Below are 14542 nucleotides of genomic sequence, written 5' to 3'. Positions count from 1 at the left end.
ATTTTAGATTTGGATGTCGAGATTTAGTCGATTAGAATGTTTAATACTCTTCAAATAGTGTCGGACAAAGTAAGTAGAATTTTAAAAATGGCGGTTGTAGTACATTAGCTCCTCTACAGATGGCGGTTAACGTCAGTGACGTCATGGTCTAGAGGCAAGGAGTGTTGGTCGAAGTGTGTGATGTGAAATGTCTAAAGACAATTTATTAAGTAGTGTGTTATGGATTGCACAAAAGTGAAATATTAGATAAATTTATTGAACTAGTTTTTAAGTTTAATTTTTTCATGTCTAAACGAAGATAAACGTGATAGTGCAAATATCGGTGGTTATATTTGTGCCCGTGAATCATAGGACTGCTGCTGCTGCTGCTAATACTGAAAGCCCTGCCCACTTTTTAAACTACTGTTTAACCATATATATAAGTTAATATTACGACAGGCTAAGAAGGAATAAGCCTATTGGGAATTGGATATATGCAATGGTGCTCTGTGTTTCGGCCATAAAGAGAACGAAGGCGTGGGTGGAAAACCGTGTTTGCCTCGCTTTCATTCCCCAGCAGCTCATGTAACACCTCTTCGACTGTTTCCAAACATTTTTATGAACATACGTTGGCTACGTAATAAGTATTATACACATATTACAGCGCTTGGAAATATCTATGAACTGTAGGAGTCGCTTAGAGTTTGGAAATTATCAAGTGACTTCGGCGGACGAACTTTGAGGGGAATGTGACATGTCAGTGAGAGTGAGTGATATTATAAACAGGAAAATGGGAGTACATATTCATTCATATATTTGTTAATTGCTTCTACCACGGTGTTATGAAGGTAGAGGATGTACAAAATAATTTGTAGAAGTTGTAAACACACTGGTTAAAAGTATTGTTTTTGAGTAAATTGTACCAAAAAGTTGAATTATACTTTTGAGTCTATTTTAAATTCATTAATGTAAGGAATTATTCCAGTAGGTAATGACACATTTTATGCATGCTCCAAAAGTTGATTTTATTTTATTTTTTCTGAGTGAAATTTTTTGTGCGTAATTGAATTTAACAACTCGTGTTTTAGAGTAGGGGTATTATGGGTATGTGAACAATTTTTGTTCATATCGGAGTTTTGGTATATTAAGTCCAGAGTGTTACTACCAATACAATACTATCACTTTTGCTATTTAATTTTCAGAGGTGCTTGGTTAGGGTATTTTAGGTTAGGACACAGTTATTGGTAAACTTTGATTGTTATTTGCACAGTACCACTATAATATTCAAATAGGCACAGGAATCCTGGAGACTTGTCCACAAACACAATTTCATCCCCACCCTTCCAGTGCTAAATGCAGGAAAAAAAACAATGATTTGCAATAAAGATATGATACGTATGAAAGCCCCCATATTTTATCAAAACAAGTTTGGAAAAATATATTTAACAGGAAAATAATTATACTGTTTCATACTGCACATTTACATATCACCATACTAGTGGAGATACTGATTGAATATGTATTTTAGCAGTAGTGATGAATTTTGAAGTGGTGATTCTTGTCATAAATTACTAAATTTTGGTTACATGTGTGAGCACAATAAGCCCCCTTGTATATTTGGTATTCCTAACATGTTTGGATATTTATTCTGAAAATAGAAAAAAAGATTTATTTGGTTATAGCAGTATGTACTCTACTGTTATGCTTTCTCATTGCTTTTGCACTGCATCTTTCCCCTTGTTCAAAGGGTCGATGAAAGATACCTGTAAGTGCTATTCTTGCAGGATGGATGTCGGAGAATCATTGCCCTTCTGTCTGTCTTTAATACTCGTTGTCATCCCATTTAATGGGTCAGTTTCAACCCATATTCTCTTTTTTTTTCACCTGCCTTCAAATTTTTCTATCAGACTTGTGGTTACTTCCTTCAGTTTCACTTTCTATCTTGTGGGAATGGCCAATGATGATGGGATTAAGGGACAGTGATCTCTGGAAGGTTCTAGTCATAAACCAAACACAGGTGGTATGGAACAAAAGGTTGCTTTGCACTAGGTTCAAAGTAGCATTGCAGTTCAGCAGCCACCTATACAACTGAGTACCCCTTTCTAGGATCTCTGCACACTTTAGATGGAGAAGGGGGATAGAAAAGATGGTCTGCATATAGCCCAGTTCACACACACCCAGCCCAACTGGGTAACTTCTTGGGGGTGGAGTGGGGGGTCACCTTCAGATGTGGTCAGGGTAGAAAGTATGTGTTGACATGTCCAACCTTCATATGAGGAAGGTTATTATTATATAATGGGACATAAGAAGTAGGTTCTTGTGTATGTGTGTGTGTTTTGCTGGGAATGGGTTTTTTCTTTTATGCTACAGGTTGTGGTTTTTTTGTGATTTAGTTGATGAATAGTTAAAAGTTCTTGCATAATGTTCTGTTGCATTTCTTTAGGAAGGATTTGATTTTCTGCATGTACTGATAGGGAAGACCAACAATGGGGTACTTGGGAGACAGACTTCAAAAGGGATCCTCTCTAGTACCTTTAGAACCCATCAACACCCTTATCTTCATCTAGATGTGAGGGTGTTGATAGATTGTTTCTGGACTAGCCCCCAAAGTCTTAGATTCAGCAGTATATTCTACACCCATTCATAGTCCATTAACCCATTGGCCCAGGTCTCTTTGTGACTTTTGGCTCCCATTAGATTGGCCCAAAGGTCACTCAAGGAAGAACATCAAAAAGTATTGGAGATATTGATTTTCTTTTACCGATTGTGTGGGTTGTAACTTGTATAGCAAGACTGTATGCATGATTCTTTGATGATGCTATCGGCTTGTGTGGTGGGCAAGCAACGTTTTTACTTTGTGTCTTGTATTTCTGATTGATATATTGTTGTATTCTAAAAATTTATAAGTTTTCTGATTTTTCAGATGAATTACTTGTGAAATCACTCAGATTGGAGAAACAGTAGCTGTCATAATGAAGAAACATCTATACGTTTAGATATAGGATATGCTTAGATATTTGAAAGCAGTTCAAACTGCTGTCCCAAATGCAATGAGGGAAAAGAACAGAATCGGCTCTTGAACATCCTGTTTAAAAGGAATTCAGGGAAAAGTGTCTTAAACTTGACCTGTGGTATTTTGTGGAAGCTGTACAAGGATAGTAGGGCTGATTTCTATTCAGACATCACTGTACCACTTCTGCAAGGATAGCAAAGAAGATTTTACTGTTTTATGTTTGCTTAAAGCCGGCAAGTTGAGTACCTTTGGACATCAGCATCCTCCCCTTCCTCCAGCAATGTCGGAGGAAGAGGACAAACCACCTGCACCACCTGTACGCCTCACCTCTACCAGGTAATGATAAATGCTGACGTATATTGACAGTACGCTGAGTGTGACCATATATGTATATCGGAAAAATAAAGCTGGGGTTTGCTTTTATTTGATCAGCTTGTATTCAATAACTGGAGATGACAAAGTAATGAGTTAAATTTGCATAGTAGGCACATCAGTTTGGTGGATTTGTTATTGGTTATTTTCTATTTTGGTTTTGTGTACCAATTATTCCTCATATCATGGTTTAGCACAAATCAAATTGTTACAGTCAATATTTCATTAACAAGTTGTAAAGTGCGGCTAGAGGGACTGACAATGAGGACCTCCACAAGGTGATCCTGCAAGAAGGATGTCATATTCCTACTGCCCATCTTCTTACCTGTCAACTTCCTCACTTCCATTTGGAGGTACACGCCCTGAGGGGTTGATGTACTGTCTTTGGCCGGGGACCACACTCTCTCTCTCTATATATATATATCAACTTAATCTCTATTTCCTTCATCTTTAAACACAAGGAGAACTGACAACTGGTGATTGCTCCCATCTTCCTACTTTCAGCTGGTGACATAGAAACAATCTTGCACTAATGCAACACAGACAGTTCAAGGTTATAAGTTCAAGGCTTCTTCCCAGAGAGATCTGTGTTAGGGCCTGGGGATCATTGGCAGCTGCTGTAGGGCTGTTTTTCCATCAAACAAAATATGAGGCAACAGTTGAAAGTGACTAGAAGTAATGAAGCCTAAACCTAAACTGCTGAATAAAGATTTAAGATTTAAAACTGAAACAAAATTGCAGCAAAAGCAGTAACATAAAAAGTAGAAAAATGCTGCACATGGTTTGGTTTGGGGGTGGGAGGTAGATGAAATCTGCTGAGGTACAGTTGGTCATCATAAAAAAAATCAGTCTGTATAATATGTTTTTATTTTTTGTCTTCAAAATTTTGCAAACAAAATTCTTGTAATATTGATTCAATTTAACATGGCCAAAATGCAAATACACATGTACTGAAAGGCACTTTTTCCCTTATTAGGAGAGGTTGACAGAATCTAATCCTACACTCACCCTACACCCCAGTCCACCCATCCAAAAACCCATTCACTGTCTCCCATCTTAGCTCTGTGTAGATAAAGGGTCATCCCAGTACCATGCCCACTGCCTGTGACTGACACGTCATCAAATGAATAAATTAGATAATACCCCTTATGCCGAATCCTAGTTAATTTCAACTATGGGTGTTGTCGTGGCACTTTTGTGTTTATTCAACAAAAGACATTAGTGTGCAGTTTACTATCTTTTGTTGTTAGTGTAATTACATACAGCATTAGGGCCTTAGCTGAATCAGGTGGGCCAGCATAATGACTCTTCTTTCCACACACTCGCCTTATATCATCTAGGCAATTATAGTGAGTGGCTGTGCATATGCTCTCCACTTGTAATTTTGACTGTGATTCTTATTTCATTTTATTATTATTATTTATTTTTCTTTTTCTTTTTGAGTTTCAATTTTATAACTATACCTTTTGAATATCCTTTGTCTATTGTTGAGCCTTTAAAATGGCACAACTAGATTTTAGTACAAAAGCTGGAAATTGTTCAGAGGCTGAAGCAGGTGCAAGCATATTGTGTTGGTCTGCTATTATAATAGGTGGAAAAAACAAATGACAAATGTATGGAGGACTTCAAAAACATTGAAAACTGAAAGAAATGTGTGTAGGGCAGCTGTGTATGTGTGAATTGGCCACCCTCCTTATAAGAGGGAAAAGGCCTTTTGGTATGTTTGTTCCTTTAACTCTGCTGTTTGGTAATTGATTGAAAGACAACAGTGATTACATACATACATATACCGAAGGCTTTTTCCCCCTTGCACGGGGGGTAGCCATTACTTTATTAATTTAATTTTTTAAACGTATGATTTTGTTTTGCAGCAGGGCAGAGCCTGCCATGGCAGTTGACATGCGGCCATTACCCAAGGAGCCCGAGTCAGAAAAGAAGAAACACAAGAGCCACAAAGGTGGAAAGAAGCATAAAGATGGCGACAAACCAAACATCTCGTATCCCACCAACTTCGAACACACTATACATGTGGGATTCGACGCGGTGACGGGAGAATTTACGGTAAGCGGGCGCTGTACAGGAAGGAAGGTGTTGAAAGGACAAACCACCCTACAAGGCTATTTGGGATGATAGGTCATATTCATGCCAGGAACAGCTTCACATCGATAGTCAGAATTTGTTCTCAGTCATATTAAATTATTCAGTAACAGAATTTTCCTTTAAATATCTCCATCAATGCATGGATGTGATCCCAGTCCTGAAGAGAAAATTAGTTTTATTTTTTATGTTTGTTTTCCGAAGGACCTAGCACCAATCGGTAACGATAATTCAATTGGATAAGTTGTATGCAACTCTTGTACCCATAAGTGAATAGATCCTGCTGTGCCCATCTACTAGCAAGCTGTCAAGTATGGCAAGCACACAGACATTTAGGTACCCCCATGGAAGACTGTGGGCAGATTCCTTTTGCAGGTTTGCGTAGGTTCTCACAGTCTTGGTTGTGTTGCGACCAGTACTTGTAATCCATTTTGTTTCATCTGCCTGGTTTGCACCTAACCTAGGTTGATACATTAAATCTAATTGCTCTTTTTGACAGTTAATTTGCTTGTTGGGATGGCGGGCAGGTGCCTAGTGTACACGAATTTGTAGTGGTCTTGTAGCCTAGTAGCATTTAGTTCACTAGTGAAACGTTTTATTATTCATAGGATTAAAGCATTATCGAATTCAAAATGGTTTAGACAGTATTTGAATTCATAAAGATATTTTTATAATAGATTATTTGATCAAATCATAGTAAAGCAATGATGTTTCAAGAAGATGCCATGCTATAACTCTTGACTTAGCATCTTAAATAAATCATAGGTTTTGCAGAAGTGCATTCATGATTATGTACTTTGTTCAACATTGGCTAATACTGAAGTAGAGGTAATACAATGAGTAAGTGGCTAAATTTTGACCATTGGTGTGCACAGGGTTGACCGTTGGGCCCGACCATTTTTTCTTTCATGCAGCCCTCAGGGGAGAGTAGCAGTTGCAAGGTGCACTCATTTCCTCTTGGTTTCTCTTGTTGCATTTCCTCTTTATTCCTTTTGCACAGTTGGCCTCTTCATGCCTCTTTTTTTCTGTCAAGCTAAGACAAACATCAGTTTCACTCCTCCACATGAACACGTGTTTGCACGCACTGTGGGGTGAACACCGGCACACACGGAAACACACATCCACCAATATGCACACAGCAATGCTTATACAAACTGCACACAGAAACATGCAGCAACAGATGCACACAGTAACACACATGCACAGTATCAGTCCCTCTTCTGGGAGGAAAATAGCTGATGATCATGAGTCCAGCACGTGATCTAAGACCATAGTGAATTGCACACACACACAGTAACAGATGCACACAGCAACACACATGCATACACACACACACACAAACACAAACACATGCACACACACATGTACACAGATAGCCGTATGAGACTAAAAGCATTTGATCTGCCAATATTGAAGGATCAAAGAGAGAGAGAGCGATGACTTGATTACTGTGTTCAGGTGGGTACAAGTGGTGGACTACATTGACAGAGATCTCGTGATCAAGAAGGGCTTTGTGAAGTCATGAGAACAACTTGGAAAAGAACCACTGTCCAAAGGATGTGAAGAACTACAGTTTTCCCTGCATATGTATAAACTCTTGGAATAGCTTAGATGATGATACAGCTCAAGCAAGAACCGTATATGAATTTGGATATGATAATGGAGAAAAATGATGTAGTTGAAATTGGAGCCATACAGGAGTCTTAGCTAGGTGTAATAATTGGAGAGTAAGGGACATGACCCCGTGAGCATTGCTCCTTTCCTTCCCTTTGCACTTCAAATAAGCGCACACGCACGTGCGCGCGCACACACACACACACACACACACACACACACACACACACACACACACACACACACACACACACACACACACACACACACACACACACACACACACACACACACACACACACACACACGCACACATGAGAGAGAGAGAGAGACACTGAAAGCCACACATCAGTGCATGCACAAACACACACACACACACTCTGGAAGCCACACATCAGCATGTGTGCACACACACAAACACACACACACACACACACACACACATCAGCACACACTCACACACACACATACACATACATCAGCACACACACACATACATCAGCACACACACACACACACACACACACACACACACACACACACACCAGCAAAGACACACATGCACAAACACACACACACACACACATCAGCATGCATGCACACACACCTCAGCATGCATGCACACACACCTCAGCATGCATGCACACACACACACATCAGCACACACACACACACACACACACACACACAAGCACACACACTCACACCACACACACACGCATCAGCACACACACACTCACACACACATCAGCACACACGCACACACACACATCAGCACACATGCACACACACACACACACACACACACACACACACGGACACAGACACACACACACACACACACACACACACACAGACACACACACACACACACACCAGCAAACACACATCAATACACACACATTAGCACAGAGACACACACATCAGCATATATACATACACATGCACACACACATGCACACACATGCACACATCAGCACACACATACATAGCACACACATGCACACACACTAGCAGGCACACACACACACCAGCACGCACACACACACACCAGCACGCACACACACACACCAGCACGCACACACACACACCAGCACGCACACACACACACCAGCACGTGCGCGCGCACACACACACACACCAGCACGCGTGCACACACACACACACACACACACACACACACACACACACACACACACACACACACACACACACACACACCAGCACTCACTGTAAGGCCCTTTATCTCCGTATAAGGGTTGTGGCCCAGCCAAGGCATACACCCACCCTTCACTTATCCCACACCCATTTGTTATCCTTTTTATCTTTGCCCCCTTGTGGATGAAAGGTCATCCCTCTCCCCCTCCCACCACTGCTCAGGTCAGGAGCAATGCAGTGAGACAGCACCTCTATAGCAGAACCTCACTCCTTCATGCCAACCCTCCTCCAACCCTAAAGGCCCTCCTCACCTTGTAAGAAAGGTGGAGTAAAAAAACACATACACATGTATACACACACACATTACACTTACACTTTCTGCACATTAGAACCATTTAAATCTCCCATCTCAACCAGGGAAAAAAGAAAAATGGAAAAAGAAATAATAGTTTTCCTAGTGAGTTTCAGAACAGAAAAGGATGAAATAATATGAAGTGGGAGAAGAGATCGATCTGAGAAAGAAAACACGAAAGAACATTTAATATGGCATGTACAGGCTCAATGATTTGTTATTGTCCAATAACAAAGGGAAAAAATGTGAGATGTTTATGTAGCCCATGCCCCCCCAGAACACTGAATATAAGTACTCACTTAGAGGAAAGGTTTGAACTGTGACAGTTTGATCATGTTGAGTGACTTCAACTGAAACAAGGTGAATTGGGAGCAGTGGGAAGCTTCTACGTGGAAGTGAACATTCATAGTGGTATTGCTAGATTTTACTCTTGTAAATGCAATGAATGAATGGGCTAAGGCCATAACATCAGGAGGAAGCACATCAATGATGTTAGATTTGTTTATCAAAGAACCCAGTATATACTTGATTCTTTAAGTACAAATGATCAAGTAGCATTAATATTTAAAATGACAGATGAATAAGCCAGGGTATGAATTACATAGGCAAGGCAGATACAACTACAGAAAAATTAATTATAATGGTTTGAGGGAAATTCTTGGAGAAATAGATTGGAGATGGAGAAACAAGAAAGACGAGAAAAATATTATTAAAATGAATGTGCCCATGGCTAGTGGAAGAAATAAAAATAAGGAATAGTTTCAACAAACTGGAAGTCAACATAATTGAAAAAAGAATTGTGGCATAGAAGAATTGGAGAAAAAAAATGTAGAATGCAAGAAAAATACAAAAAGCTAGAAATGAATATATGAGGATCTGGAAAGATGAAGACTTTTAATAAGGTTATAAATGATGTATATCAAAATTAACCTAAACTGTTTTATAGGTACATCTATAGTAAACTTAAACACAGGAAAGAAGTTACCAAACTAAAATTAAGAGAGGTCAATACAAAACTGAAGAAGTTAACAAAAAATTTTAGTTAAATTTTTTTTTACAAAGGAAAATGACTGGATGAAAAAGAGAATAGAAATGTTGGGTTAAAAAGGTTTAAACATGGAAATGAAGGAAGTATATAGACTATTGGAGACGGAAGCTTTGAGAGACATGCAGAGAAGAACTGGTAGATGATGCTTGCAGCCCAATTTTGCATTAGAAGAAGGAATAGTCTCCCAAGAATGGAAGAGGACCAATGTTGTACCAATCAATAAAAGAATACGAGTAGGAATACCAGAATTACAGGTCATCATGATAGCTTAATTGTGTGGCAGAACTGAAAGATGGATTAAATGTCTAGAGGAGTCAGATTATGATAAATGATCTATTTATATTTAAGAATGGAGGATCATTTATATCAAATATGGTAAGTTTTAAACACAACCAGTTGATGTACTCCAAGAGAGATATGGCTGTGTTTACTATGTGTACCTAGATCTAGAGAGAACTTTTGACAAGGTACCATGCAAATATATTTTTGTGGATATTGGAGGACTTTGAGGAACCTTCTTGGATTGGATAAAAGATGGAACCAGAACTGGAAACTACTGGTGGGATAAAAAAGAAAATTAAATTGTTGAAAGTAAGAAAAGGCTCTCACTAAATGGGGACTTGTAGCTGTCACAAAAGTGAAGGCAGGAAAGGACCCAAGAATGTTGATAATGAAAAATATATCGCCTTAAGAATTTGTCAAGACTGATTGAAGCACTGATATGGGACTTCACAAGCACAGCTTTTATCTTGTATACTACGTACACACACACATACAGTAGGATAGATGCATATATAGAAAAGACACACACATTCACTCAGTGCACTATCGACATGATAGTTTGGGTGCCCATCATCTGCTACTTCCCTCAGGGTGTGGTGGCACAAACCTACCTCAGAATTGTAGTAAAAGCACTTGTAAATTGGATATAGTTTCTAATCTCACTAATAAAAGCCAAAGTGCTTGAATATATTATCAATTGAATAGTTATATACCCTGAAGAATTAATATTTCAAAACAAAATATTTTCTTTGTTAAAGTAATATAAAGAGAGAGAATATTTTAATAGTTAAGACAGCAGCTGAAGATTAGAAAAAGAAATGGTCCCTCGTTAAAAGAGAGGTGACATTGTTGTGCTCAGTGGGAAAAGTGGATGGAATGACTAGGAAGATTCCTCTATTTGTGTTTGGGTAGTAACAAAAGGTCATAAAAAGATAAACAAAGCACCTGAAAGATATAAAGAAATGTAACTTATTTATAAAGATGTATCAACTTTTGGAATAAGCTAAATGAAATGCTAGTCAGATAATTTCAATTAATTTTAAAGCCAAATTTGGTCATCAAAGATGTGGGACCCCATAGATCAATCTCTTTTCCTGTATATAACAGTTAGGTAAGCTACAGTGACCACTGGGAAAGAAAAACTAAATAAAGCAAGGTGCTTTTGTTTAATTATTTCTTCAGTGCTAAAGTTAGGTAAACGTGTGCTCATATGTGCATGAACACACACCCGCACACACACACACACGCACACGCACACAAATGCACATACAGATTTGCTTATGCTTTCACACATATGCATACACCCACAGTCATGTAACCTCTTTGGTCCCCCTCCCCCTGTCAAGGCTTCTGCAAATTTCATTAATTATGCTTTTGTTTTGGGTTTACTTTTGATAACCTTAACCCTCCCCCCATTTCCCCCATTTTCTGCCCCCCACTAGTGCCCCATTGTGTCATGTAAAAAGCTGCAAATGTGTGGTAGCAACGGGTGGGGACCTGCCACTCCATCTCTCTACTGCACGTTTGTCTCTGTTACTTGTCTGTACAGCACAGAGGTCTTTCATGTACTGAGTATCTAGTTGTACATACCTTTTGTAATGAAATTGTGATGAAAGTGATGTTGTATGTTTGAGAACATCTTCTGCCCCCCGCCCCCCCTCTAACTCTCACCTCTGTACAACTAGAACTGGTCTAAGTCAAAACAGACTTCCCATGTGTATTCATTTAGTTAATTGTTTAGTGTGTAGACATAGAGACAGTACTCTAGCTCTAGATAAAAAAAAAATAAAAATAAATAAATAAAATAAAAATAGATCTGGGACATAAATTAATATTTATGGAATTTGTTCCTGTAGCCTTCCTGTACCACTGATTTTGATTTGGATGTAGATGCTTGGATGCATTGCAAGTTGTTCCTTGTGTCCCACAACCCAACTAAACCCGAGACCACAAAGAACAATTTACCATGAATCTTAACTTGGCCCCTTCTTACTCATTTAACAAAGAACTGTTTAGAACAGTGAACCAACAATGAGAAAGGTTTGTTGTGGATGCAGGCAGTTGGTACAAGTGTTGACTGATTTATGGTGTCTCCATATCATAGACTAGGAGAAGCAAGGTGTGATATCTTATATATTTACTTTGATAACTTCTTAGGTGTTTTATTGTAACCTTAGAATAGTTCCTGGTCTTACGTCTAATTAGTATGTCTTATGTCTAGATGAAAGTGTGCGTGTATGTGTAAAGAAGAAATAAGGAAGTTGAGTGAACAAGTTGGAGAGGTGATCACTGCATGTTGTAGTGATCTATGAGGATAGTGAATGAATATAGCTGTTATCAAGCACTAGATTCTGGATTATATGATGCTAGACATAGTTGTTAGCTAATTTACTCTTCATAGTAACATAGTTATAGAATATTAGATGTAGTCTTATTATCCAAACAAGCATTTTGAATGGCCATAGTATGTAATTAATTAATTTGACCTTTATTTGATCCCTCTTGTTCATCTTGGTTTCGTTTACCAGGGAATGCCCGAGTCCTGGAACAAATTACTCTCCATATCGAATATCAGTAAACAAGAACAGAAGAAGAATCCGCAGGCTGTGTTGGATGTGTTGAATTACTATGATGCATCCACTAAAGAACTCCAGACATCAAAGTTCATGACAGTAGCCAAGAGCGTTGGTATGTAGAGATGACAGCGAGCATGAGCAAACATGTATAGTGTTATATGATGTTTATTCTTGCTAATTAATGTTATTGCACCAAAAGTTTTTTCAGTTTAACCCTGCTCTGCAGGGAGAGGTGCTGAAATGGGTACTTGAGTCTACAGGAGATGAGTGGTGATTGAATTTATGGGAATGTAAAGAAGTTTTGTTAGGGGGATAAACATTTTGTTGCTTGGATTCATAGTACTGTTGCTTCAGTCAGTGCCACTCAGTAACCCAGTGTATATAGCAGCATTTCTCAACCTTTTACCCTTGTGTAACCTTTAGAATAAATTGCATGTCTCGAGGAACTCCTGCACAAAAAAAAAAAAAAAAAAACCTATACCATATCTTTCTCATTTTCATTGTAATAATAGGTTGGATAGGATGATGTCTATATTACATTATTACAGTAACCTTTTGTGGAACCTTGGGGTTCCACGGAACCCTGGTTGAGAAATGCTGGTATACAAACTCGTGAGCAAGTGGTTGAGAGTTCAATTCCCAGGACCTACTGCATACTTCTTGCAGTGGTTCCCGACGGCCCTGTCCGGGCACAGAGGTAACCCAAACATTGGCCTACAAAAATCAGTGGAATTCCACAACTGATAGGGCTTCCCCTACCAGGGGTTTCTCACTTACCACCTCATGGGAGTGGAATGTTGATTAGCTAGTGTCCACTTTGCATTTTCTTGGGCAGAACAAACCTTTAGTTTAGTTTTTTTTTTTTTTTTTTTCTGAATTTTAGACAAATGATAGGTACATTCAAGTGGGGCTCCTGCAAGACGGATTGCACAGAATCGTCTCCCTACCACCCGTCTTCTAGAGACTATCACCCTTGCCTCCTCCGGGAGGTCCCAAGGAGCTGGCACTTGATATCCAGACTGGACCCGAGATCTGTCCCCAATTTTATTTTTCCTCTGCATTTTCACATAAGGAGAATTGATATCTGGCACTAGCTTCCATCTTACTTTATAAGCCAGTGATAAAGAAATGGTTCCATATTAGTGCATCACAGTATGGGACTGTTTTTGTGTCATCAACTTGTAGTAGTATAGGAGGGGAGTTGATGGTAGTTATCAACCCTTGTGTGAAAAGGTGGAGGAAATACAGTACAACTGATAATGAAAAGATACCTTAGGCCCAGCCTGGAGACGAGTGTCTGGCCCTGGGGGGGCGGGGTTACCTCTAGATCAGTGGTTCTTAATCATTTTCAGTGCCTGTACCCCTTACCTCTAGATCAGTGGTTCTTAATCGTTTTCAGTGGCTGTACCCCTTACCTCTAGATCAGTGGTTCTTAATCGTTTTCAGTGGCTGTACCCCTTACCTCTAGATCAGTGGTTCTTAATCGTTTTCAGTGCCTGTACCCCTTACCTCTAGATCAGTGGTTCTTAATCGTTTTCAGTGCCTGTACCCCTTATCACAGAAAATTTTCTCATACCCCCGTCCAGTATAAAAACAATGTAAACATACGAAAAGGATTAGTAATCCAAACCTTCTTGAGAAATTACGAGATATATTCCATTACTGAACAAAGGAATTTTTTTCATTTGAAATTGAAAATGTCAGTTAGTAGGATACAATGAATGCACATTGTGCTTTCTCATGGTAAATATACAGTACCATTGCACTGGCTATCATGTCTCGTACCTTCAGAGTTGAGGTTTCGTATCCCTTTGGGGGTACAGGTACACCCGAACCACTTCTCTAGATGGAGGCGAGGATCTTGATGAGTTTTGAAGATGGGTGGCATGGACATGATTCTCTCTGACGTCCAACTTGACAGGATAACCACTTGTTCCCTGTCACCATCATTTTTGTGGGTAATGATTAATTAAATAAAAGAAAAGGATTTAATAAAAGCAGGACTAGATAGGTGTAGTTAAGTATGGGAAGAGATCATTGTGGTTTGCCTG

General features: G+C 39.1%; 1 protein-coding gene across 5 annotated transcripts in view; it reads left to right on the top strand.

The window, feature by feature from the left end:
* Window positions 1-93: 93 nt before the first annotated feature.
* Window positions 94-14542, top strand: part of Pak (serine/threonine-protein kinase PAK 3-like protein) — a 31736-nt gene continuing 17287 nt past the window's right edge. Inside the window, exons 1-5 of one of the 5 annotated variants that reach the window (XM_076190619.1) lie at window positions 94-173; window positions 2903-3328; window positions 5236-5425; window positions 6376-6402; window positions 12444-12603. In XM_076190619.1, the coding sequence (XP_076046734.1) occupies window positions 3273-3328; window positions 5236-5425; window positions 6376-6402; window positions 12444-12603 (433 nt within the window). In that variant the 5' untranslated portion in view covers window positions 94-173; window positions 2903-3272. Of the gene's footprint in view, window positions 235-2902; window positions 3329-5235; window positions 5426-6375; window positions 6403-12443; window positions 12604-14542 lie in introns of all 5 variants that reach the window. The other 4 variants (XM_076190620.1, XM_076190622.1, XM_076190621.1 and 1 more) reach the window with 4 other exon arrangements.

The sequence above is a fragment of the Oratosquilla oratoria genome, chromosome 9 (assembly GCF_046742065.1).
Source record: "Oratosquilla oratoria isolate Oo_2021 chromosome 9, ASM4674206v1, whole genome shotgun sequence".
Taxonomy (NCBI): domain Eukaryota; kingdom Metazoa; phylum Arthropoda; class Malacostraca; order Stomatopoda; family Squillidae; genus Oratosquilla; species Oratosquilla oratoria.
This window is presented reverse-complemented; position numbering and strand designations above follow the sequence as displayed.